General features: G+C 37.4%; 2 protein-coding genes and 1 long non-coding RNA gene across 11 annotated transcripts in view; all 3 read right to left on the bottom strand.

The window, feature by feature from the left end:
* Nipped-B (Nipped-B cohesin loading factor) overlaps positions 1–8,591 on the bottom strand; it is a 303,163-nt gene extending 294,572 nt beyond the window's left edge. For 2 of the 7 annotated variants that reach the window (XM_070999319.1, XM_070999323.1), the window contains exons 1-7: positions 8,437–8,588; positions 4,775–4,901; positions 4,546–4,717; positions 4,370–4,488; positions 4,184–4,310; positions 3,232–4,121; positions 1,918–2,082 (exon numbers count right to left, since the gene is read on the bottom strand). In XM_070999319.1, the coding sequence (XP_070855420.1) occupies positions 1,918–2,082; positions 3,232–4,121; positions 4,184–4,310; positions 4,370–4,488; positions 4,546–4,717; positions 4,775–4,841 (1,540 nt within the window). In that variant the 5' untranslated portion in view covers positions 4,842–4,901; positions 8,437–8,588. Of the gene's footprint in view, positions 1–1,917; positions 2,083–3,231; positions 4,122–4,183; positions 4,311–4,369; positions 4,489–4,545; positions 4,718–4,774; positions 4,912–8,436 lie in introns of all 7 variants that reach the window. The other 5 variants (XM_070999321.1, XM_070999322.1, XR_011605804.1 and 2 more) reach the window with 5 other exon arrangements.
* Positions 8,592–13,486: 4,895 nt separating this feature from the next.
* Positions 13,487–14,239, bottom strand: LOC118879580 (uncharacterized). The gene is made up of 2 exons (XM_065868636.1): positions 13,690–14,239; positions 13,487–13,619 (listed from the first exon to the last, which is right to left on the bottom strand). The coding sequence occupies exons 1-2, from the start codon at positions 14,237–14,239 to the stop codon at positions 13,564–13,566; spliced, it is 606 nt and encodes a 201-aa protein (XP_065724708.1). The 3' UTR covers positions 13,487–13,563.
* Positions 14,240–21,083: 6,844 nt separating this feature from the next.
* LOC118879579 (uncharacterized) lies at positions 21,084–26,744 on the bottom strand. 3 transcript variants are annotated; one of them, XR_011605802.1, is made up of 3 exons: positions 22,323–25,897; positions 21,154–22,252; positions 21,084–21,098 (listed from the first exon to the last, which is right to left on the bottom strand). It is a non-coding gene; the product is annotated as an uncharacterized lncRNA (long non-coding RNA). The 3 variants fall into 3 exon arrangements; XR_011605803.1 differs by lacking the exon at positions 21,084–21,098 and having other exon boundaries at positions 21,861–22,252; positions 22,323–24,436; positions 25,735–25,892; XR_011605801.1 differs by lacking the exon at positions 21,084–21,098 and having other exon boundaries at positions 21,861–22,252; positions 22,323–26,744.
* Between the last annotated feature and the right edge of the window lie 795 nt (positions 26,745–27,539).

Here is a 27,539-nt window from a genome sequence, read left to right as displayed (position 1 = left end):
CCTGCACTCGGCTTTCGCAGAGACAAATTTCGAGCGGTCCGTTTCTTTTTTTGCGTCTCTTCGTTAAGTTTAACTTGCGACCAAACTTTTGGCAGAACAATTTTCTTGGCGCAGCGACATGTAAATGCCCTCATATTTTAGGAGCATTATTTAATTAAAAAACAACTTTTATTGTTTTATAAAAGTATATTATTTGCGAACCAAATGGTCGCCCTTTTCGATGGCGTCACTATCACAAGAAAAATTTACTATCGTGTAGTACATTCACAGACGGCTACTGTCGAAATTTCAGCCGAATCGGACTCGTAGTTTTGTTTTGACTGCGTGTGGAATCGGATTTTAGAAAAATGGAGAAAGAGCAATATCGGTCTGTGATTCGATTCTTGTTTTTGGAATGGAAATCGCGCAGCGAAATCAAAGAGCGCTTGGATGCTATGTACGGTGACTCTTCTCCTTTGATGGCGATCTTCAAAAATTGGTTTAACGAGTTTTAACGTGGCCGCACGTTGGTTTTTGAAGAGCCACGCCCAGGTGCCAAGCAAAACGACTACCACGGAGGATAACGTGACAAAAATCCACGATCTCGCATAGGCATACCGCCGATTGAAGATACGCGAGATAGCTGAGACAGTAGGCATGTCAAAAGACCGCGTGCGTCATATCCTGCATGAAATTTTGGGCATGAGAAAGCTGTCGGCGCGATGGGTGCCGCGGTTGCTCACTCTGGACAACAAACGCAACCGTGAGACCACTTCAGAGCAGTGTTTGACGCTGTTTAAGAGCAATCCGAAGGAGTTTCTGCGTCGTTTTGTGACCGTCGACGAAACATGGATCCACTGGTACACACCAGAGACCAAGGAACAGTCGAAACAATGGACTTCACCCGGCGAACCTGCTCCGAAGAAGGCTAACACTGTCGCATCGGCCGGAAAGGTGATGGCCACCGTTTTTTGGAGTTCACAAGGTGAGATCTACATCAACTACCTGGAGAGGGGCAAAAAGGTCACAGGGCTGTACTATGTCGAATTATTGGGCCGATTCGCCGCCGAATTGCAGAAAATACGGCCCCATTTGGCCATGAAAAAAGTGCTCTTCCATCATGACAACGCACCGGCTCACACTTCCGCCCTCGCCAAGGCCAAATTGGTCGAATTGGCCTACGAACTGCTACCCCATCCACCATATTCTCCAGGTTTGGCCCCGTGTGACTTCTCTTTGTTTCCAAACTTGAAACAGTCACTCGCTGGACAGAAATTTGCGTCGAATGAGGATGTCGTCGCCGCCACAGAGGCCTATTTTGCAGACCTCAAGAAAACCTATTTTCAGACGGGTTAAAGAAGTTGGAGCACCGCTGGGTCAAACTTATTGAAAAGGACGAATTTGTGTAAGCATCTACTTTTAAAACTTTTTTCCTCGACTTGAAAACTTAAATTTGTTGATGCAAAAAGTTTCTTCAAACAGAAATAACAGTAACTGCAAAAAGAATTTCTCAAAAATCACTCGCCCACTACCTCCTCTTATATTCTATTAGAGTGCTCCTTTTGCTGCGTCGGAGCTTAAAGTCTTTTAGTGTGTGATAAGGTCTGTCTAAAATAATAACACCCTATGCTAGGGTGAATTAAGCCAAGTGTAAACAGGGGTTATTAAACAGAAATAACCCAAGTGTAAACAATCTAAAGTAAAACGTGTTTGCCGTTTAAGGAATGAAACAGCACATTCAAATGGAAAAGATATGATTGTTAGCGTGGGCTCAATTCTACGTTCCAGATTCAGAGAAGTTTTTTCTAATATAGACATACACTTTATAGTAAATTCAATATGCCATTTAATTCTATATTTATATATACATATAAATATTATTTTATAAATTTACATTTATTTTTTTTTAGAAAAAAAGAACGTAAAGTTTTTACATACCTGAGTCAAAGTTGGGAGATTCACTATCGTCTAAAATTTCAATTATTTGATCCATATTACGCATAAATTGTTGATATGTTTGCGACCGAGTGATTTCATCTTTCAAACATTTTGTGCTCGACATGGGAGTTATTCTTTCAACCCGTCGCATTTTAGGCTTAGAGACTATATTATAAATTAAAGAGAAGTTTATAGGTATGTATATGTATATGTGCAAGTATAAATTACAAGAGTCCACAAAAAACGTCAAAACTAAACGCCTGAAAATTTGAAGGATTTTACCTGTACATTACGAACCCAAACTTAGAAACTATTCATCACTTAAGCTACTTTCTACTTCTTAATAATAGCTAATCCATGCGTTGCTCAGAACCAGAGTATAGCTGAAATGGTACTTGGAACCTTTAACTGCAACCATGAACAACCTCTGTTTTATGTGACCTATAATTCTTTAGTTAAAGGGCATTTTACCCAGTTCATTTTTGATATGGGATTTTTCATGTGTTTTGTATCCAGGCCTAGCGTTAACAAGGGAAAGCTAGCTTCAACAAGCCGAAATTGTAATTTCCATTGCAGAACTCTCTGAAATTACTTAAATGCAACAGATGCCGAAGTAGCGAAGAGAATGCCCCATCAAAATTCAGACTGAGCAAAGAATCCGAGAGCAACCGATTGAATTATTCATATAAAAATTCACGGACCGTTTTTTCTTGAACGACGATTCAAAAAGTCTTTTGCGCATGTATGTGTACGAGTATGTGAGGTTTCGTGGTTCCTTCGTGTCACTTTGCTTTGTGGATTTCGCGAAATCTTTATTTTTGTACATATTTATGTTTACAATTTCAAGATCAAAAGTGAAAATCAAATGTCACAGTGTTACTCAACGTACCACGGTGCACGGATAAGAATAATGATTGATAATACCGTTTCTGTTACTGTTTCTATTTAAGTCTATCGGTCTCTTAATAAGTCTATCTGTACGAGAGCTTTACAGGGTCGTGTAAAGCTCTCGTACGTCTCCTGCACTGCGTTAGAAACTTCTGGCGAAAACTGTAATACCCTCTGAAAGGGTATAAAAAGTGGCCAAAATTAATTTAGTTTAATGCACTTTAACTAAAAAAAGCAGATGTCCCAAGAAAAGTATGACTGTTCACTGTTGAACTCAAAGGTTCAAAGTATTATTTATTCTACGAATGGCTTAGCTGTTATTAAGCCGTAAAAAGTGTGTAAAATAGGAATCTATAGGTAAAATCCTTTCAGATTTTATAGGTCAGGATTTGGTCGACCTGTGCTATTTTAAATCATTATACTTACATATTTGTTCCGGGGGAATGTCACCAATAGATATGGCAAGTTTTCGTTTTGCAGAAAATCGTTTTTCATCTGCTTTTATAGTAGAAAATGTGTCAATTGGAATGTTGAGTATATTAGTTGTACTGACGGCACCACTCTCTTTTACTGATTCCTCCGTAACTGTACTCATTTTTTCGTGTTGTAGCTGAGACGATTCTTGTAGTAACCCCATACTTCTAGCCAATGCCGGTGACTTTTGTACAAACTTTTTAATACTTTGTTGCATAAGGCGAGTATCTTTAACATTAAGACGATTTATACATACCCGAACTTGGGATTTGCCACTTGAGGAAGTAGATGTTGATGTAGTTGTTGATGCCATATGGTTTTGTTGATGCTCAGAACTATACGCAAGACTACCTTTTTTAAATATAAGTGGCTTTGTACTTCCTGGCAATTCAAGCACTTCCTTTTGCTGTTTTTTTGAAATATATTCTAGTGGAGAGTTTTGCATTTGAGTGGTTTCAGTTTCAGTCATAGGTTGGCTTTGTAAATACAATATATTTTGAATATTTACAGATTCTAAACTAAAATTTGGCGACTCTAAGGCTCGTGGAAAAATATCAGAAATACTTTGAACGCATTGACGAACGTCTGTTGATGCTTGATTTAAATCATATTTTGACTTGTAATTGAGTTCTTGTTGGTTACTTAAATACTGTTCTTGTGTTAAGGGTTGCAGTATTGTTTTTTCTGATAGATTAGAATTTTTATCCTGACGATTTGGTGTCAAAATTTTATTCTGATTTCGATCTGCGTTTTTAATGATGCTTTTTATATTATTGTTTTCTGTTGACTTCCCCTTCATATTTAATTGTAAAAATTCTTCTGACATTTCTCCTGTAGTCTTACTAAAATTAAAAATTTAAATTAGTTATTTGTTTGTATGTCAACAGTTTAAAATAATCCCCACCTGGTAAACTGGGTAATGCATGTCTGATGACATTCCTTCTGCAATAGACCTTCGTTTAAATTTGACAACTTAGATGTATTACATCCTGGTATTAGGTAGGAATTGCAAGTATGTTGGTCAGGAGAGTCTGTAAATTGATTCAAGATAATTCAATAAATGTAACTCAAGAATTTTTTTTCAACTTACTTATAGTTAATGAAGTGTTAAATACCGCTGGGCGAAAATTGTAAATTCCCTGAAGTAACTCTGGACAAGAATCATTGCGAGCTTCTTGTTCTTCAATTAAGTAATGTGATTTTAACTCTCTAAAAAACGTATTGAAGTTATTTTATAATTTGCATAGGTAAATTAACCATACTAACATATTGTCAGAGTTAGTTCTTTCAATGGCAGTAACCAATTGTCGAACGAGATTTTCATCACGCACAGAAAGTAAATTATTCGATTCGTTAGCCACCAAAGCATGGAAGAGTAGAGACTTGTTTAAGGACGCTGCACTCCGAAGCGAATCTGACACTGGTAACTCGCTAAGCACTTGGTTTAGAAATGAAAAATGTTAAATGTTTTTGATATGGAAAAGGTATAACTTACAATCAGAAGTGCTGGTTAAACCAGCTAAAGTTGTTACAGGTACGGTCGGGATGTCACGGTCCCCCATCTTAGGTAACAGCCTTAGTCGAATAGATCCTAGTTATATTTATTATGGAGATGTTTAAGACTGCAAAATACTACTTTTATGTTATATTTGTCATATAAAGTAACAGATTTATTATATTATATTAATTAAGAATTCTATTTTTACTACCTGGCCAAACAAATAAAAAACCAAAGAGATTTTTATTTTGGGGAAAGCTAACAAAAACGTCTACTCAAATCCTTATAAAAATGACCAAAATCATAATATTGTAGAGATCAAAAGTTTATATACATACAGCTGTGTTCATTAAAATAGCAGTGTGACAGAAGCGAAGTTATATATAGGTTTATTAGCATAGTCTTTTTGGTTAGTTGATCGTTAGTACATTTTTTTTTAGAATGAATCATAGGGATACAAAACAAGCAAAAGCCCCATTAGATTTGGTCGGTTTTTGCGTTATTTTCATATTTTTGCACACGGGCCAACAATTTGGCTGTTCACTGAAATAGCAGTTTTTGATTTTCTTCCAGGTTTCTCTTTAAGACCATTATTATAAATTGAACGAGAATACACTATAACTATGGAAAAAAATTAACTTTAGTGGGGAGAGGACCTCATTGCTTCAAGGGAGAAAGGAAAAAATGATTGAGCTAGGAAAGGAGGGCAAAACGTATCTATATATATTTAGTGACTCTTAAAATGTCCATTAAATATGGTTTACAATGCCATGAATTATGCCGAAGCTGGAAAAAGTGATGCGATACGGAAAACCACAATTGTAGAGGACGTATGCATAGTGCGCTTCAGCAAAGCTTAGACTTTTGCATCCTGTAGGACTTTAAAAGCGGATCTGACCTTGGGAATCAGGGATGGCACTATTCTCCGAAGTCTGTTTGATGAAGATTTGATTGCAAGAAGTCCACGAAAGGAGCCACTACTTGGTAAAAGACACCCCAAAGACAGGTTGAAGTTTTCCAAAAGCCACTTGAAGCAGTCACTTTCAAGAGGTCGATATATCCTTTGGACAGATGAGTTTTAGCTGGTGATTTTTGGTGGAACATGTTCAAAATACGAGTAGTATGTCCGTCGACAACCAAACACCGGGTACCACCCAAAACAAAAGCTCAAGACCGTTTAGCAGGTGGCCTTAAAATTATGGTATGGGCATGTTTCTCATACAGCGGTGTGGGTCCCATACGTTTGATCGACGGGATCATGGTCCAACATGTTTACGTATATATACTGAGAAACGTCATTCTGTCGCATACTGATGATGAAATGTCCTTAATATGGACATTTCAGCAGGACAATGATCCTAAACACACCAGCACATTGGCCAAGGAGTGCTTTACCCAAAAAGAAATGGACGAAATGCCGTTGCCAGCACAGTACCCGCTTAAAACCGATTGAGAACTTATCGGGGGACATAAGCGTTATGTTGCCAAGAAATCCCCGACTTCTTAGCCGCAGTTTTGGCAAGTTGTGCAGAAGGACAGACTTCCCGCAAACGTTGCGAAGACTTGGTGGACTCCATGCCAAGTAGGTGTTAGCCTATAATAGCCCATAAAGGCTATACAACAAAAAATTGGGGCGTAATCAAATCGAGATTTAGTAGGATTAAGTTATTTATGAGCCATATTGAATTTTATCATATTTTTCTTTTAAGACAGGTATTTCAATGAACACCATAATTCAGTCTTTATTTTTTGTTATTATCCAAATTTGCTAAAATATTGAAGTACCCAACAGGAATAAACAGTTAAATTATTTAAAAATAAATAATTAAAACTGTTGTATGTAAGTTTTGTCTCAATGTTGTGTTTGTATTAGTGTTTTTAAATCTTATATGTGCAGGTCGTAAGCAGTGCTGTTTCAATGAACACAGCTGATACATACAAACACATGACGTTACTTTTTGTGAAATCGGGTATGCAACCTATCCAGAACATTTTTTCAAATGATAAATTGCAACCGGAGTAATCGTTTGACCCTATGCCTAGTACTCAACCCTCCAACTGATTATAAAGTTCAAGAATATAACCATTTATGGACCTAAAAACGGTATCTAAGTACCCGAAATGGTTTCTGGGTCCTATTTATCTTCTCATGAGTCATAAAAATAATTTCAAGTGGCTAAAGGGTTCGGTAATTTATACTAACAAATCAATTGCTTTTTTCTTGTTGCAAGAAAATTTGTACCTAGCACTTGACATGGCCTTTCGGAAGGCTACTGGGTAAATATTTTTGCCAAAGACCTTCTTATCCGGAACTCAGATCAGTACTGAGTAGATCTGAGGGTTGTTATTATCCTATTTACTATTCATGTTAGTATACAACTGACCCTGATTCTGAAAATAAAATATTATTTTTCCAAGAGACAGGATTTTTGTTATTTTATAACCATTTTTAATGTAATTTAAGGTACTTATCGATTTTATGATACCAATTTAGCATTATACCACTTAAGATATAAGCGGATTAGGCAACAAAAAGCAACCAAATCGGTTAAGTTTTAACGAAATAGTTAAAAAAAGCACAAGTGTGCCAAGTCTTTTGCACAGCTAAATCTGCTAATTCTTTGGTTTTTAATTTAAAAAATTTAGTTTTAAGAGACAATTAATTGAAACAAAATTAAGTTGATGGTTAAATATTCCTCTTATACAAAATAATTTTGTTGAATTTTATAACACATTTAAAAAGGTGGAAAAGCGCACTTAAGTTCGTCACTGTACATATGTATGTATAATATCTCCATTCTAACGGTATTCCTAAAGTAACCGAACCAAAATGTTATGCAGTGTTCGTCAAACAATTTTTTTTTGCCAGTTATCAACTATGATAGTTATTTTTTATAGAACTTTAGCTAAATGAATATTGTTACTATTAGTGTAACCCATATCAAATAAAAAAATATTTTTTTAACTTTTGGAGTACGAGTTTAGCATACTCATCTTTAGTTCCCAATCATTTTATTTTGGACACGAGCTTAGCACATTTTATAATAAAATTATAAATTTAAAAAATCATAATCATAAGTAACCTAAATAAGGGTCGAACTTAGACCTCTTTCCGGCATTGTATTTTTACATACATAAATATGCAAAATACGTATGTACATTCACAGCTCCATGCCATTTCAAACATATGTACATACATATGTGTGTATGAATTGTACGTTATTTAATCAGTAAAACATGCATTAGTCAAACGAAATAAGAAATACAATTAAACAATAGAGTTTATACAAATGAACGTAAGATTCTATGTAGTTTCTTGTCAGTCTCTGCAAGTAATCATACATAATCAACGACTAATGTATGTACATACATTGTATGTAAAACGTACTTCCTAAATTGTATTGTAAATTTTTACACAGCTACAAACATTGGCAATTCAGTAAATAATTCAACATTTCTAATTAAATTTGGTTTATATTACTTATGAAGGGTGCCACAACATTCGGTTAGCGCTAAATTCTGGTATAACTTAAAATGTACGTAAAGTCTAGCACACCCGTATATTTTTTTACACTTTAAACATTTTTTAATTTTGTTCACAATAAACAAATATTTAAGGTCAAATAACATTTATATTACAAAAGTTTGAAATCTACAACCTTTCACTATTTAACATAAGTTGAATACTCAAATGGAAATCATATGTTATATAAATAGCAGTTAGCATATATTCCAGTTATTTCGATTTATTTAAATTTTAAAAACAAGAGTTAATATGGCGGACCTGCAGATGGTTAACTACCAGCTGCTAAACAATATTAGGTAAATACACTGCATAAAGATCAGCAGTATACTTTAAGGTTGATATGGATTACTTACTTTATAACCTATTCCCAGAACGCAACAACTACCATTTTCTTATGCGGTTGTTCCACGGCATTGTTCTGTTCATTCATTAGAAGCTTAGAAAGGACAAATTTGTATAAATAAATTTACTGGGATTTGTTTGGATAACTTAAATTACTTTAGCTAGCTGATTATAAATAAATGATAAATAGTTATAAAATTGTCGGCAATTATTTGCGTTTTTATTTTATTATACTAAACCAAGCTTGTACATTTTTTTAGTTTTATCATCTCCGGCAGTAACTTCTTCGAGATTTATTTATGAGTGCTATCATATAGTTTTGTCTTAATTTTAAGTGGTTGCGTTTATATTGATCGCAACGGACTACTTAAGACTCGAATATATTATTCTGTTGTTTTTATTCGTTTATAGCACTAAATTGGCAGCAAGAAGCTGGAAATAATAATTTTTTTACTTGGTTCTAATTTAACTACTGCCACATCGACGAAAACCCCGAGCTAGCCATAGGAGTGAGCGAGAGGCAAACAGTCGGCTAAAGCTTTTCGTCTGGTCTGATTTTCAGCGCGGTACTCAGATAAGTTAAGAAAATATCAGAAAAAATACCAGATTTCGCGAGTGAATTTTCGATGAACGCCGTTAGCCGCGGCCCAAAGAATAAGAAATTTAATCTTTGGCGGTGGGGAACTTAAAAATTAAAAATGGAAGAAAAACACAAAAAACGGAAAGAAAAAATAACGCCCAATCCAAGCTGTTGCCCATTATTGTCGGACTCGACCGACAGAAAGCAATACCACAACAAGGCAAATCACTTGCGAATTACCACTAGCGAATCCCAGTGGGAGGGAACATGGGACATCGCTCGATCTCCGACGAGCTCTCCATTGAGGAGTCCACCTCCACCAGCTACTTGGCAGCTAAAGCGGAGATGGAGGACTCGCCGGCTTCTTTAGGGAGGAGGAAATAAGGTCGCCCACTATGGGACATCTGGAGGAGCCATCACCAGCCATTACCAGGATGCTGGGCGACTTCATGCGGCTCCCACTTCCTCAAGGTCCAACATGCCATTGGGACTTGGAGCTGGATTACAGATGGCGCCGGAAAAACGTCGAAGCATCCGTGGGACGAGAAGGAAGCCATAAACTTATAATTTACACAAAAAAAAAATCGAACATTTCATTTAATTTTATTTTAATTTATTTGTGCACCAGCAGACTTTTCTTTTTTAAATTGCTCCAGTTGATTTGTTTTCCGTTTGGCAACAACAAGCCGCTTGACGGTAAGACCATGCCACCTGCATTGCAGGTGAACTTTAAAAACTTCGGTCACACTACAAAGAATAAGATTCTTCTACTAGTGAAACTCGTAGCCGATCTGAGTTCTAGGCTATAAGAATTACACGTGCTAGGAAGAGATGGTAAGAAGTCATTACAACTCGCTTCAATTCAGTATTCGTTTCGGTATTTTTTTGGGAAGGAAAAGAATTTGAACTGCTATGGCGCAGCTATCAGGAAATTGTTGTTGGTGCTGGCCCAAGAAGCCTTCCAACGCCTCGAAACCCAGCAATCGATCTTATCTTGAAAATAAATATTTCTATGCTCTTTTTTAAGGAAATGAGCCACATCCAGCTTGTGTTCTTCTTGAAAAAACCTAGCACCTGTTGCACCAAAATTTTTGTTATTCGTCTAAAGTAGAAGCCCTGTAAAGTCGCATTCACCTCCCAAAATTGTTGCTTTAAAAATGGATAAAGATAAAGGACCGTATACGAGGGAGGTGTTATAAATGCCCAAACGGTTCTAACTTGTGAAAATTCTCGTGCCGTCACTGTTGGCCCACAGTAGTCCCTATTAATTTCACTACGCTTGCCTGAATAGAAATCTCATCCTTGATCAATTTGCTAATAGCAATGAAATAATCATTTGGCGCTGAAAACATTCCAAATGCTACCATTGCCGGATGCTGCGTTACATCCTGCAGCATCAGCGGAATAACCAATCCGCCTCTCACTCCGTCAAAGCCAATGTGGGAATATTGGGAATCGTGGAAAGACTCTAGATGGCGAGCAGAAGGTGACAAAGAATTCGCGGGACGAGAATGAAGCTTTAAGCTACCAATTTACATAAATGAAGACCTCCGTTGAACATTCGATTTATTTTTATTTAAACTTCCTTGTGCTTCCTGTCAACAAGCCCAGCTGCTTGACAGTAAGACCATGCTACTCGCCGACAATACCATCGTGGCAAGCTTAGTGCCGAAAGTCGGTTCTCGCTGTACTTCCATCTTGGTGGCAAGCGCGGTGCCAGTCCAGTGGCTGGTCTTCCTTCTAGGATAAGATTAGGATGGGAGGAAACTATCCTCCGTTGCTATCGGTCCTTAAGGCACGAAAACCCAATTTCTATACCGAAGTTTCGGCATTGCAGTAGTTGCAGTGAGTATGACAGAAAGACGACAAACACGCTGTTCTTATCTTTTATACCTGCGCGCCACGCTCACATCTGGCGACCATGCGTCGATCCTTAATTTAAGACCCTATGTAAATCCCTTCGCAGTTTAGCTACCTAAGTCCATACAATTGATATAAATAAACAGTTTCAGTCTAGAACTCAACGAATGTAGATGTCTTGTCATCAAGACATTTACAAAACCTTTTAGGGACAACTTTTTTTTAAAAGAATTTTGTTTAAAAAAGGTTTCTAATAACCGATGAAATCTATTTCAGCAAATGAACATATACGAATTACAAATACTAATTTTTTACAAAACTGTCAGTATATGTATTTTTTATTATTATTGTTTGTTTAAATATTATATGTTCATTTATTAAATAGATTTTTTCGACATTTTCAAAAATTTTTAAAAAAAGTTTGATAACATTGAAACATTCACATAACATTGAAAATGTTATATTTTTTTTTTTAACAATTTCGTGACTGTAAGGCGTCTGTTAATTTCGTAGATAGTCGAAAAAACTCGTTATTTTCAAAGTTTTTTTTTTAGCTCACAATATACTAAAGACTAAATTGAGTCTACTCATCAATTCGACTAAACTGGAGATATGATTATAAGCTCAGAGAAAACATAAATATAGCTTTAAAAAAATCGTAAATCAAACCTATCCTTAAACATTTTTTTAACAACTGTCCTCATCCTTCTTGGATCATTTTTAAAATATTATTTTGTAAAATGAAGTAATCAAAACAAAATTTCACTTACACTCTTACGCAATCTTCAGAAGGACACGGCTAGTCCCGACAAAGTACTCTACAAGTAAGAGAAGATAATGGATAATGGAAGGACACTGGTGTCCTGTGGTATCCAACAGTGTGACCACTAAATTTCTAGCCCGTTTCCTTACTTCTGAATTAAGATTCTACACTATTTTCCGTCATCGCAACTTTCTACCCGATTTATGGCCATAGCTGACTGTTTGATCCAATTTAAGGCCACTGGGAACGCTCCATGTGCTCCTACCACAACGTTAACCACCTATAAAATCCGTCGTGATCATTTCAATTCCTTGTGACATATGCTTCGTTTGCGTTGTGGCTGCAGGCAAGAGAGCCGCAGACACCAAATCCATACTAAAACCCAAGGATTACCGCGCAGCTCATGGAACAAATCCATCAGGGCTCCTCCTAAATACCTCAAGCTACAGTAACTCCGGCTCGAAATTCCACGTCTTATGCAGTCGGTTCCCTCCTATCGACACAGAGGTTTTCTCGGGCGATTATTTTCGCTGGCCGACTACTCAGGACCTTTTTACGGCGATGTACATAGAAAATCCGGATCACCACTCTCACCAATGATGGCTTTCGGAAAAAACCTGGAAAAACCTAACTGAGCGTTTCGAAAATAAGCAATTGAAGGTGAACAGTCACCTGAAATTGCCAAGATAGGCATCACACGTTGTTACATCGAAACAGCGGTTCTGCCACTACGCCGATTCCATCCGACCCTTCAAGGCCTCAATACCACACACAATTTCGTTCTTTTCAGCGCAAGTTCCCAGATCACATGATCTTTCCATGTTATTTGATCTCCTACGAATAATCCATCCGAATATTGGGTTTCATATCGCGCCTTGGACGGCAGACGTACTCGATGTATTAAGTCCTACCAATGCCGAGTCTGCCGAAAGTTCCATTGATCAAATTGATCATAGAACCATTTGTAATCTCTAAAATGCCAACTGAATCTTTTAACTATAACGCATGTTTATGTTACAAAGGCTGTGTATTGTACAGAATCATGGTGCATTGATATTTGGTGATCTCCGCTAGCCATGTCTAAACATGTCAAATAATTACCACCACAAAGTCGGCAATTGTCAGAAGCCGTTTTTGAGTTTAACTCTCTATAGTAGACTCAAATTCAATTTGAACCATTTTTCTTTTTCACACGTAATATAAAACTAGCACTAAACAGATGGGTCGAATAATGATACACTTTTCATGCTCATTGTTTGTTTCCTTTTCTACAAAACTTGCTCTATACGCTGAGTATTCATATTACACATATTATTTGGTATTCCAGATGCCACTCAAGTATTTACAGATTTAGTTTTTGTGATTTTAAGCTTATCAAATGAAAGTAAAACATTAAAACCTTTATTGAGAATTTGTCTTCCATTATTTCACCATTTTGCATTGCTTATCGTCTACAAAATTAAACAAAATTTCATGGACACTTTCATCTACAACAACAGTGCCTCAGATTAGCGATACCAAATACACTCGATACCAAATACCCTTTAATATGACAATATTATTGTCGAGAGCGAAACTGAATTGGTTTTACAGCAGCCCACACTACCAAATTGAAGGCACAGACGGATAGCGGTAAACTACGTTTTTGAAATAAACTTTATTTCAATTTCAGCTTCCGAATCAATGTGTATTACATTTGGCGTTGCGGAGCACGCTTAAAAACTTTGTCTTTTTTTCTCTTCTTTTGCTTCTCCCGGTTCTAGGGATGGTTCTTAAAAAGATAAATGAGGATAAATGAATTATCGAGTGCTTATACATAACATAAGAAAATAAAAAGTTACCATCTTCTAAGCCGACATCTAATACCGCAATCATGGTGGCTGGTCGATCGAGGACCCCATGCTGCGTTTTAATAGTGGCTCGACGAACTTGTTCGTCCTTGGCGGGGATAGTGTTGGTCACGCGGCCCTTAAGCCATACATTTCTAGGTAAGTTTTCGTCGACGATAATGACTACGCTTCCGACTGATATAGGGGGACATCTTTCGAACCATTTTGTTCGTCTAGTAAGTACCGGTGTAAACTCCTTCACCCAGCGTTGCCAAAAGTGATCTCCAAAAAGTTTTATATCGTTCCAATGACGTCTTAAATTCATCTTCTTTTCCTTGATTGGCTTGTACCCATTCGATGAACCCATTAGCAGGTGGTTTGGAGTCAGCGCGGAGTCGTCCTCGGAGTCCAGGCTAACGAAAGTTAACGGACGTGAGTTTATGATTAACCGTGCTTCCATTAGAGCACACCTCAGGCTTTCGTCGTTGAATGAATAATTCGGGCAGCTGCTTTTTAGGACTGTTTTGGTTGTGCGGACTAATCTTTTCCAAGCACCGCCCATGTCAGGGGCTCCTGGAGGGTTAAATTGCCATTTAATGCCGTCGAACTTGATTGCAATTTTATCGAAGTCGATCTTGATCAGCTCCTCTCGTAACGTCTTCTCCGTGGCCTTGAAATTAGTACCATTATCGGAATAAATTTCTCTTGGTGTCCCACGAAATTCGTGAAACTTTTTTTACACAACTGGCTTTTCTTACGGATTTGTGCAGTACTCTTAGGCGCAGAATATAAAATTTGGATTTTATATCATTCGGTTTCGTGAGCGAGGTAATGATATTTTTCGTGATAGAACCGGACTAATGAGAATGTTACTCGGCTCTCTGGTGGCAATATTATAGCGTCCATGGTATATCCGACTGCGTTAACTCGACCTTTAGTGCGAACGATTCCGTTATCGTCCATCACCACCATTTACTTATCAATGAATGATTTCATCCGTGAACTCGAGCCTCTGTGCTTCTTTGTATAGTAGGGTCTGCGCTTCTGTGACGTGAAATTCGGTCACTGCTGACGGCATGTCTGTCCATTGGCATTTAGTTTGAAGTCGCTGGGTATATAGAGATATGTTTGCGACGGCTCTGTATAGGCGCCGCCAATCGGGGTCGAAAATCGACATGAGAACCTGACGGACTTTTTGTCGCGCACGTAGTGGCCTATGAATGGTGCACAACTGATACCAAGGGTCATGGCACGCATGACGTAAGTGTTTATCTTATTTCGGTTGACATCATACCAAAGAAAGCGCTGAGAATGCATGTCTTCGTGGCTTATGTTGATCCTGTGAAACATTTCGGCGATGTCGCCGCTTACGGCGACTGTTCCGACTCTGAAGGCTGGGAGAACGTTGATGAGTGAGTTTAAGCAGTCCGGCCCGCTTAACAGAAAGTCGTTGAGGCATACTACGTTTGTTTCTACTACTGCATCCCAAACCAGCCTTATCTTTCCAGGCTTATTCGGATTTAGGACTATAAATTTGGGAAAGTACCAAGAGCGAGTTTCTTCTTTTTTCGCCTCCTCGTCAGACAGTTGCTTGGGGTATCCTTTGGCAAAAAGATTTTTGATTTGGTCGTCGATTTTTGTAAACAGATCCGGTTCGCTCAGAATTCTGGTTCTCATGCATTGTAGGCGCTTTAGAGCTCTAGTGCGACTCTCGGGAAGTTTTTGAAGATCATTCCGCCGAAGAAGACCAACTTCGTATTTGCCACATTTGATTTGGCAAGTCTGCTCTAGGACTTCGACTGCTCGTTTGTCCTCGCTTGAAAGCAGTTTTTTAGGCGAAATCGACTCTAGGTTGAATTGTTCTTTGACTTCATCGTGAAGCTCTCGCCAGTTGCAATCGCAGTGGTGCATAGTTACGTGACGGTTTAAGTTGGCTGATCCCTGGATAGTCCATCCTAACATGCACTTTGACGCTATTGGGTCGTTCCATTTGCCTTCATCCATACCGACGGTTTGCTTTGGGAGTGCAATGTTTTTGACAGTCTGAACGTTGTTGTAACTGAGTAGATCTGAGGGTTGTTATTATCCTATTTATTATTCATGTTAGTATACAACTGACCCTGATCCTGAAAATAAAATATTATTTTTCCAAGAGACAGGAATTTTTTTATTTATAACCATTTTTAATGTAATTTAAGGTACTTATCGATTTTATGATACCAATTTAGCATTATACCACTTAAGATATAAGCGGATTAGGCAACAAAAAGCAACCAAATCGGTTAAGTTTTAACGAAATAGTTAAAAAAAGCACAAGTGTGCCAAGTCTTTTGCACAGCTAAATCTGCTAATTCTTTGGTTTTTAATTTAAAAAATTTAGTTTTAAGAGACAATTAATTGAAACAAAATTAAGTTGATGGTTAAATATTCCTCTTATACAAAATAATTTTGTTGAATTTTATAACACATTTATAAAGGTAGAAAAGCGCACTTGAAGTTCAAGATGCTAAGTGTGCCAACACTTAAGTTCGTCACTGTACATATGTATGTATAATATCTCCATTCTAACGGTATTCCTAAAGTAACCGAACGAAAATGTTATGCAGTGTTCGTCAAACAATTTTTTTTTGCCAGTTATCAACTATGATAGTTATTTTTTATAGAACTTTAGCTAAATGAATATTGTTACTATTAGTGTAACCCATATCAAATAAAAAAATATTTTTTTAACTTTTGGAGTACGAGTTTAGCATACTCATCTTTAGTTCCCAATCATTTTATTTTGGACACGAGCTTAGCACATTTTATAATAAAATTATAAATTTAAAAAATCATAATCATAAGTAACCTAAATAAGGGTCGAACTTAGACCTCTTTCCGGCATTGTATTTTTACATATGTACATAAATATGCAAAATACGTATGCACATTCACAGCTCCATGCCATTTCAAACATATGTACATACATATGTGTGTATGAATTGTACGTTATTTAATCAGTAAAACATGCATTAGTCAAACGAAATAAGAAATACAATTAAACAATAGAGTTTATACAAATGAACGTAAGATTCTATGTAGTTTCTTGTCAGTCTCTGCAAGTAATCATACATAATCAACGACTAATGTATGTACATACATTGTATGTAAAACGTACTTCCTAAATTGTATTGTAAATTTTTACACAGCTACAAACATTGGCAATTCAGTAAATAATTCAACATTTCTAATTAAATTTGGTTTATATTACTTATGAAGGGTGCCACAACATTCGGTTAGCGCTAAATTCTGGTATAACTTAAAATGTACGTAAAGTCTAGCACACCCGTATATTTTTTTACACTTTAAACATTTTTTAATGTTGTTCACAATAAACAAATATTTAAGGTCAAATAACATTTATATTACAAAAGTTTGAAATCTACAACCTTTCACTATTTAACATAAGTTGAATACTCAAATGGAAATCATATGTTATATAAATAGCAGTTAGCATATATTCCAGTTATTTCGATTTATTTAAATTTTAAAAACAAGAGTTAATATGGCGGACCTGCAGATGGTTAACTACCAGCTGCTAAACAATATTAGGTAAATACACTGCATAAAGATCAGCAGTATACTTTAAGGTTGATATGGATTACTTACTTTATAACCTATTCCCAGAACGCAACAACTACCATTTTCTTATGCGGTTGTTCCACGGCATTGTTCTGTTCATTCATTAGAAGCTTAGAAAGGACAAATTTGTATAAATAAATTTACTGGGATTTGTTTGGATAACTCAAATTACTTTAGCTAGCTGTATATAAATAAATGATAAATAGTTATAAAATTGTCGGCAATTATTTGCGTTTTTATTTTATTATACTAAACCAAGCTTGTACATTTTTTTAGTTTTATCATCTCCGGCAGTAACTTCTTCGAGATTTATTTATGAGTGCTATCATATAGTTTTGTCTTAATTTTAAGTGGTTGCGTTTATATTGATCGCAACGGACTACTTAAGACTCGAATATATTATTCTATTGTTTTTATTCGTTTATAGCACTAAATTGGCAGCAAGAAGCTGGAAATAATAATTTTTTTACTTGGTTCTAATTTAACTACTGCCTAGTACTCACATCGACGAAAACCCCGAGCTAGCCATAGGAGTGAGCGAGAGGCAAACAGTCGGCTAAAGCTTTTCGTCTGGTCTGATTTTCAGCGCGGTACTCAGATAAGTTAAGAAAATATCAGAAAAAATACCAGATTTCGCGAGTGAATTTTCGATGAACGCCGTTAGCCGCGGCCCAAAGAATAAGAAATTTAATCTTTGGCGGTGGGGAACTTAAAAATTAAAAATGGAAGAAAAACACAAAAAACGGAAAGAAAAAATAACGCCCAATCCAAGCTGTTGCCCATTATTGTCGGACTTGACCGACAGAAAGCAATACCACAACAAGGCAAATCACTTGCGAATTACCACTAGCGAATCCCAGTGGGAGGGAACATGGGACATCGCTCGATCTCCGACGAGCTCTCCATTGAGGAGTCCACCTCCACCAGCTACTTGGCAGCTAAAGCGGAGATGGAGGACTCGCCGGCTTCTTTAGGGAGGAGGAAATAAGGTCGCCCACTATGGGACATCTGGAGGAGCCATCACCAGCCATTACCAGGATGCTGGGCGACTTCATGCGGCTCCCACTTCCTCAAGGTCCAACATGCCATTGGGACTTGGAGCTGGATTACAGATGGCGCCGGAAAAACGTCGAAGCATCCGTGGGACGAGAAGGAAGCCATAAACTTATAATTTACACAAAAAAAAAATCGAACATTTCATTTAATTTTATTTTAATTTATTTGTGCACCAGCAGACTTTTCTTTTTTAAATTGCTCCAGTTGATTTGTTTTCCGTTTGGCAACAACAAGCCGCTTGACGGTAAGACCATGCCACCTGCATTGCAGGTGAACTTTAAAAACTTCGGTCACACTACAAAGAATAAGATTCTTCTACTAGTGAAACTCGTAGCCGATCTGAGTTCTAGGCTATAAGAATTACACGTGCTAGGAAGAGATGGTAAGAAGTCATTACAACTCGCTTCAATTCAGTATTCGTTTCGGTATTTTTTTGGGAAGGAAAAGAATTTGAACTGCTATGGCGCAGCTATCAGGAAATTGTTGTTGGTGCTGGCCCAAGAAGCCTTCCAACGCCTCGAAACCCAGCAATCGATCTTATCTTGAAAATAAATATTTCTATGCTCTTTTTTAAGGAAATGAGCCACATCCAGCTTGTGTTCTTCTTGAAAAAACCTAGCACCTGTTGCACCAAAATTTTTGTTATTCGTCTAAAGTAGAAGCCCTGTAAAGTCGCATTCACCTCCCAAAATTGTTGCTTTAAAAATGGATAAAGATAAAGGACCGTATACGAGGGAGGTGTTATAAATGCCCAAACGGTTCTAACTTGTGAAAATTCTCGTGCCGTCACTGTTGGCCCACAGTAGTCCCTATTAATTTCACTACGCTTGCCTGAATAGAAATCTCATCCTTGATCAATTTGCTAATAGCAATGAAATAATCATTTGGCGCTGAAAACATTCCAAATGCTACCATTGCCGGATGCTGCGTTACATCCTGCAGCATCAGCGGAATAACCAATCCGCCTCTCACTCCGTCAAAGCCAATGTGGGAATATTGGGAATCGTGGAAAGACTCTAGATGGCGAGCAGAAGGTGACAAAGAATTCGCGGGACGAGAATGAAGCTTTAAGCTACCAATTTACATAAATGAAGACCTCCGTTGAACATTCGATTTATTTTTATTTAAACTTCCTTGTGCTTCCTGTCAACAAGCCCAGCTGCTTGACAGTAAGACCATGCTACTCGCCGACAATACCATCGTGGCAAGCTTAGTGCCGAAAGTCGGTTCTCGCTGTACTTCCATCTTGGTGGCAAGCGCGGTGCCAGTCCAGTGGCTGGTCTTCCTTCTAGGATAAGATTAGGATGGGAGGAAACTATCCTCCGTTGCTATCGGTCCTTAAGGCACGAAAACCCAATTTCTATACCGAAGTTTCGGCATTGCAGTAGTTGCAGTGAGTATGACAGAAAGACGACAAACACGCTGTTCTTATCTTTTATACCTGCGCGCCACGCTCACATCTGGCGACCATGCGTCGATCCTTAATTTAAGACCCTATGTAAATCCCTTCGCAGTTTAGCTACCTAAGTCCATACAATTGATATAAATAAACAGTTTCAGTCTAGAACTCAACGAATGTAGATGTCTTGTCATCAAGACATTTACAAAACCTTTTAGGGACAACTTTTTTTTAAAAGAATTTTGTTTAAAAAAGGTTTCTAATAACCGATGAAATCTATTTCAGCAAATGAACATATACGAATTACAAATACTAATTTTTTACAAAACTGTCAGTATATGTATTTTTTATTATTATTGTTTGTTTAAATATTATATGTTCATTTATTAAATAGATTTTTTCGACATTTTCAAAAATTTTTAAAAAAAGTTTTTTTTAACAATTTCGTGACTGTAAGGCGTCTGTTAATTTCGTAGATAGTCGAAAAAACTCGTTATTTTCAAAGTTTTTTTTTAGCTCACAATATACTAAAGACTAAATTGAGTCTACTCATCAATTCGACTAAACTCGAGATATGATTATAAGCTCAGAGAAAACATAAATATAGCTTTAAAAAAATCGTAAATCAAACCTATCCTTAAACATTTTTTTAACAACTGTCCTCATCCTTCTTGGATCATTTTTAAAATATTATTTTGTAAAATGAAGTAATCAAAACAAAATTTCACTTACACTCTTACGCAATCTTCAGAAGGACACGGCTAGTCCCGACAAAGTACTCTACAAGTAAGATAAGAAGATAATGGATAATGGAAGGACACTGGTGTCCTGTGGTATCCAACAGTGTGACCACTAAATTTCTAGCCCGTTTCCTTACTTCTGAATTAAGATTCTACACTATTTTCCGTCATCGCAACTTTCTACCCGATTTATGGCCATAGCTGACTGTTTGATCCAATTTAAGGCCACTGGGAACGCTCCATGTGCTCCTACCACAACGTTAACCACCTATAAAATCCGTCGTGATCATTTCAATTCCTTGTGACATATGCTTCGTTTGCGTTGTGGCTGCAGGCAAGAGAGCCGCAGACACCAAATCCATACTAAAACCCAAGGATTACCGCGCAGCTCATGGAACAAATCCATCAGGGCTCCTCCTAAATACCTCAAGCTACAGTAACTCCGGCTCGAAATTCCACGTCTTATGCAGTCGGTTCCCTCCTATCGACACAGAGGTTTTCTCGGGCGATTATTTTCGCTGGCCGACTACTCAGGACCTTTTTACGGCGATGTACATAGAAAATCCGGATCACCACTCTCACCAATGATGGCTTTCGGAAAAAACCTGGAAAAACCTAACTGAGCGTTTCGAAAATAAGCAATTGAAGGTGAACAGTCACCTGAAATTGCCAAGATAGGCATCACACGTTGTTACATCGAAACAGCGGTTCTGCCACTACGCCGATTCCATCCGACCCTTCAAGGCCTCAATACCACACACAATTTCGTTCTTTTCAGCGCAAGTTCCCAGATCACATGATCTTTCCATGTTATTTGATCTCCTACGAATAATCCATCCGAATATTGGGTTTCATATCGCGCCTTGGACGGCAGACGTACTCGATGTATTAAGTCCTACCAATGCCGAGTCTGCCGAAAGTTCCATTGATCAAATTGATCATAGAACCATTTGTAATCTCTAAAATGCCAACTGAATCTTTTAACTATAACGCATGTTTATGTTACAAAGGCTGTGTATTGTACAGAATCATGGTGCATTGATATTTGGTGATCTCCGCTAGCCATGTCTAAACATGTCAAATAATTACCACCACAAAGTCGGCAATTGTCAGAAGCCGTTTTTGAGTTTAACTCTCTATAGTAGACTCAAATTCAATTTCAACCATTTTTCTTTTTCACACGTAATATAAAACTAGCACTAAACAGATGGGTCGAATAATGATACACTTTTCATGCTCATTGTTTGTTTCCTTTTCTACAAAACTTGCTCTATACGCTGAGTATTCATATTACACATATTATTTGGTATTCCAGATGCCACTCAAGTATTTACAGATTTAGTTTTTGTGATTTTAAGCTTATCAAATGAAAGTAAAACATTAAAACCTTTATTGAGAATTTGTCTTCCATTATTTCACCATTTTGCATTGCTTATCGTCTACAAAATTAAACAAAATTTCATGGACACTTTCATCTACAACAACAGTGCCTCAGATTAGCGATACCAAATACACTCGATACCAAATACCCTTTAATATGACAATATTATTGTCGAGAGCGAAACTGAATTGGTTTTACAGCAGCCCACACTACCAAATTGAAGGCACAGACGGATAGCGGTAAACTACGTTTTTGAAATAAACTTTATTTCAATTTCAGCTTCCGAATCAATGTGTATTACATTTGGCGTTGCGGAGCACGCTTAAAAACTTTGTCTTTTTTTCTCTTCTTTTGCTTCTCCCGGTTCTAGGGATGGTTCTTAAAAAGATAAATGAGGATAAATGAATTATCGAGTGCTTATACATAACATAAGAAAATAAAAAGTTACCATCTTCTAAGCCGACATCTAATACCGCAATCATGGTGGCTGGTCGATCGAGGACCCCATGCTGCGTTTTAATAGTGGCTCGACGAACTTGTTCGTCCTTGGCGGGGATAGTGTTGGTCACGCGGCCCTTAAGCCATACATTTCTAGGTAAGTTTTCGTCGACGATAATGACTACGCTTCCGACTGATATAGGGGGACATCTTTCGAACCATTTTGTTCGTCTAGTAAGTACCGGTGTAAGCTCCTTCACCCAGCGTTGCCAAAAGTGATCTCCAAAAAGTTTTATATCGTTCCAATGACGTCTTAAATTCATCTTCTTTTCCTTGATTGGCTTGTACCCATTCGATGAACCCATTAGCAGGTGGTTTGGAGTCAGCGCGGAGTCGTCCTCGGAGTCCAGGCTAACGAAAGTTAACGGACGTGAGTTTATGATTAACCGTGCTTCCATTAGAGCACACCTCAGGCTTTCGTCGTTGAATGAATAATTCGGGCAGATGCTTTTTAGGACTGTTTTGGTTGTGCGGACTAATCTTTTCCAAGCACCGCCCATGTCAGGGGCTCCTGGAGGGTTAAATTGCCATTTAATGCCGTCGAACTTGATTGCAATTTTATCGAAGTCGATCTTGATCAGCTCCTCTCGTAACGTCTTCTCCGTGGCCTTGAAATTAGTACCATTATCGGAATAAATTTCTCTTGGTGTCCCACGAAATTCGTGAAACTTTTTTTACACAACTGGCTTTTCTTACGGATTTGTGCAGTACTCTTAGGCGCAGAATATAAAATTTGGATTTTATATCATTCGGTTTCGTGAGCGAGGTAATGATATTTTTCGTGATAGAACCGGACTAATAAGAATGTTACTCGGCTCTCTGGTGGCAATATTATAGCGTCCATGGTATATCCGACTGCGTTCACTCGACCTTTAGTGCGAACGATTCCGTTATCGTCCATCACCACCATTTACTTATCAATGAATGATTTCATCCGTGAACTCGAGCCTCTGTGCTTCTTTGTATAGTAGGGTCTGCGCTTCTGTGACGTGAAATTCGGTCACTGCTGACGGCATGTCTGTCCATTGGCATTTAGTTTGAAGTCGCTGGATATATAGAGATATGTTTGCGACGGCTCTGTATAGGCGCCGCCAATCGGGGTCGAAAATCGACATGAGAACCTGACGGACTTTTTGTCGCGCACGTAGTGGCCTATGAATGGTGCACAACTGATACCAAGGGTCATGGCACGCATGACGTAAGTGTTTATCTTATTTCGGTTGACATCATACCAAAGAAAGCGCTGAGAATGCATGTCTTCGTGGCTTATGTTGATCCTGTGAAACATTTCGGCGATGTCGCCGCTTACGGCGACTGTTCCGACTCTGAAGGCTGGGAGAACGTTGATGAGTGAGTTTAAGCAGTCCGGCCCGCTTAACAGAAAGTCGTTGAGGCATACTACGTTTGTTTCTACTACTGCATCCCAAACCAGCCTTATCTTTCCAGGCTTATTCGGATTTAGGACTATAAATTTGGGAAAGTACCAAGAGCGAGTTTCTTCTTTCTTCGCCTCCTCGTCAGATAGTTGCTTGGGGTATCCTTTGGCAAAAAGATTTTTGATTTGGTCGTCGATTTTTGTAAACAGATCCGGTTCGCTCAGAATTCTGGTTCTCATGCATTGTAGGCGCTTTAGAGCTCTAGTGCGACTCTCGGGAAGTTTTTGAATATCATTCCGCCGAAGAAGACCAACTTCGTATTTGCCACATTTGATTTGGCAAGTCTGCTCTAGGACTTCGACTGCTCGTTTGTCCTCGCTTGAAAGCAGTTTTTTAGGCGAAATCGACTCTAGGTTGAATTGTTCTTTGACTTCATCGTGAAGCTCTCGCCAGTTGCAATCGCAGTGGTGCATAGTTACGTGACGGTTTAAGTTGGCTGATCCCTGGATAGTCCATCCTAACATGCACTTTGACGCTATTGGGTCGTTCCATTTGCCTTCATCCATACCGACGGTTTGCTTTGGGAGTGCAATGTTTTTGACAGTCTGAACGTTGTTGTAACTGAGTAGATCTGAGGGTTGTTATTATCCTATTTATTATTCATGTTAGTATACAACTGACCCTGATCCTGAAAATAAAATATTATTTTTCCAAGAGACAGGAATTTTTTTATTTATAACCATTTTTAATGTAATTTAAGGTACTTATCGATTTTATGATACCAATTTAGCATTATACCACTTAAGATATAAGCGGATTAGGCAACAAAAAGCAACCAAATCGGTTAAGTTTTAACGAAATAGTTAAAAAAAGCACAAGTGTGCCAAGTCTTTTGCACAGCTAAATCTGCTAATTCTTTGGTTTTTAATTTAAAAAATTTAGTTTTAAGAGACAATTAATTGAAACAAAATTAAGTTGATGGTTAAATATTCCTCTTATACAAAATAATTTTGTTGAATTTTATAACACATTTATAAAGGTAGAAAAGCGCACTTGAAGTTCAAGATGCTAAGTGTGCCAACACTTAAGTTCGTCACTGTACATATGTATGTATAATATCTCCATTCTAACGGTATTCCTAAAGTAACCGAACCAAAATGTTATGCAGTGTTCGTCAAACAATTTTTTTTTGCCAGTTATCAACTATGATAGTTATTTTTTATAGAACTTTAGCTAAATGAATATTGTTACTATTAGTGTAACCCATATCAAATAAAAAAATATTTTTTTAACTTTTGGAGTACGAGTTTAGCATACTCATCTTTAGTTCCCAATCATTTTATTTTGGACACGAGCTTAGCACATTTTATAATAAAATTATAAATTTAAAAAATCATAATCATAAGTAACCTAAATAAGGGTCGAACTTAGACCTCTTTCCGGCATTGTATTTTTACATACATAAATATGCAAAATACGTATGCACATTCACAGCTCCATGCCATTTCAAACATATGTACATACATATGTGTGTATGAATTGTACGTTATTTAATCAGTAAAACATGCATTAGTCAAACGAAATAAGAAATACAATTAAACAATAGAGTTTATACAAATGAACGTAAGATTCTATGTAGTTTCTTGTCAGTCTCTGCAAGTAATCATACATAATCAACGACTAATGTATGTACATACATTGTATGTAAAACGTACTTCCTAAATTGTATTGTAAATTTTTACACAGCTACAAACATTGGCAATTCAGTAAATAATTCAACATTTCTAATTAAATTTGGTTTATATTACTTATGAAGGGTGCCACAACATTCGGTTAGCGCTAAATTCTGGTATAACTTAAAATGTACGTGAAGTCTAGCACACCCGTATATTTTTTTACACTTTAAACATTTTTTAATTTTGTTCACAATAAACAAATATTTAAGGTCAAATAACATTTATATTACAAAAGTTTGAAATCTACAACCTTTCACTATTTAACATAAGTTGAATACTCAAATGGAAATCATATGTTATATAAATAGCAGTTGGCATATATTCCAGTTATTTCGATTTATTTAAATTTTAAAAACAAGAGTTAATATGGCGGACCTGCAGATGGTTAACTACCAGCTGCTAAACAATATTAGGGAAATACACTGCATAAAGATCAGCAGTATACTTTAAGGTTGATATGGATTACTTACTTTATAACCTATTCCCAGAACGCAACAACTACCATTTTCTTATGCGGTTGTTCCACGGCATTGTTCTGTTCATTCATTAGAAGCTTAGAAAGGACAAATTTGTATAAATAAATTTACTGGGATTTGTTTGGATAACTCAAATTACTTTAGCTAGCTGATTTTAATGTTCGATGCTTTTAATATAAACTTTTAAATAGTTATAAAATTGTCGGCAATTATTTGCGTTTTTATTTTATTATACTAAACCAAGCTTGTACATTTTTTTAGTTTTATCATCTCCGGCAGTAACTTCTTCGAGATTTATTTATGAGTGCTATCATATAGTTTTGTCTTAATTTTAAGTGGTTGCGTTTATATTGATCGCAACGGACTACTTAAGACTCGAATATATTATTCTGTTGTTTTTATTCGTTTATAGCACTAAATTGGCAGCAAGAAGCTGGAAATAATAATTTTTTTACTTGGTTCTAATTTAACTACTGCCTAGTACTCACATCGACGAAAACCCCGAGCTAGCCATAGGAGTGAGCGAGAGGCAAACAGTCGGCTAAAGCTTTTCGTCTGGTCTGATTTTCAGCGCGGTACTCAGATAAGTTAAGAAAATATCAGAAAAAATACCAGATTTCGCGAGTGAATTTTCGATGAACGCCGTTAGCCGCGGCCCAAAGAATAAGAAATTTAATCTTTGGCGGTGGGGAACTTAAAAATTAAAAATGGAAGAAAAACACCAAAAACAGAAAGAAAAAAGGACGCCCAATCCAAGCTGTTGCCCATTATTGTGGGACTTGACCGACAGAAAGCAATATCACAACAAGGCAAATCCGCAGAATAGTTGAAGTGCTGGAGGAGACCCACTAGCGAATCCCAGTGGGAGGAAACATGGGACATCGCTCGATCTCCGACGAGCTCTCCATTGAGGAGTCCACCTCCACCAGCTACTTGGCAGCTAAAGCGGAGATGGAGGACCGCCGGCTTCTATAGGGAGGAGGAAATAAGGTCGCCCACTATGGGACATCTGGAGGAGCCATCACCAGCCATTACCAGGATGCTGGGCGACTTCATGCGGCTCCCACTTCCTCAAGGTCCAACATGCCTATTGGGACTTGGAGCTGGATTACAGATGGCCCCGGAAAAACGTCGAAGCATCCGTGGGACGAAAAGGAAGCCATAAACTTATAATTTACACAAAAAAAAAAATCGTTGAACATTTCATTTATTTTTATTTTAATTTATTTGTGCACCAGCAGACTTTTCTTTTTTAAATTGCTCCAGTTGATTTGTTTTCCGTTTGGCAACAACAAGCCGCTTGACGGTAAGACCATGCCACCTGCATTGCAGGTGAACTTTAAAAACTTCGGTCACACTACAAAGAATAAGATTCTTCTACTAGTGAAACTCGTAGCCGATCTGAGTTCTAGGCTATAAGAATTACACGGGCTAGGAAGAGATGGTAAGAAGTCATTACAACTCGCTTCAATTCAGTATTCGTTTCGGTATTTTTTTGGGAAGGAAAAGAATTTGAACTGCTATGGCGCAGCTATCAGGAAATTGTTGTTGGTGCTGGCCCAAGAAGCCTTCCAACGCC

The sequence above is a fragment of the Drosophila suzukii genome, unplaced genomic scaffold, assembly GCF_043229965.1.
Source record: "Drosophila suzukii unplaced genomic scaffold, CBGP_Dsuzu_IsoJpt1.0 scf_7, whole genome shotgun sequence".
In the NCBI taxonomy this organism is placed as follows: Eukaryota; Metazoa; Arthropoda; class Insecta; order Diptera; family Drosophilidae; genus Drosophila; species Drosophila suzukii.
The sequence above is the reverse complement of the archived record's forward strand: the minus strand, read 5'-3'. Positions and strand labels throughout refer to the sequence as shown.

Bases quoted from the DNA above. Each gene is read 5' to 3' on its own strand.
- LOC118879580 (XM_065868636.1), bottom strand. From the start codon at position 14,239: ATGGGCGGTGCTTGGAAAAGATTAGTCCGCACAACCAAAACAGTCCTA. The intron at 13,620-13,689 runs GTAACTTTTTAT...TATCTTTTTAAG, and splicing joins AGATGTCGGCTTAGAAGATG to AACCATCCCTAGAACCGGGA.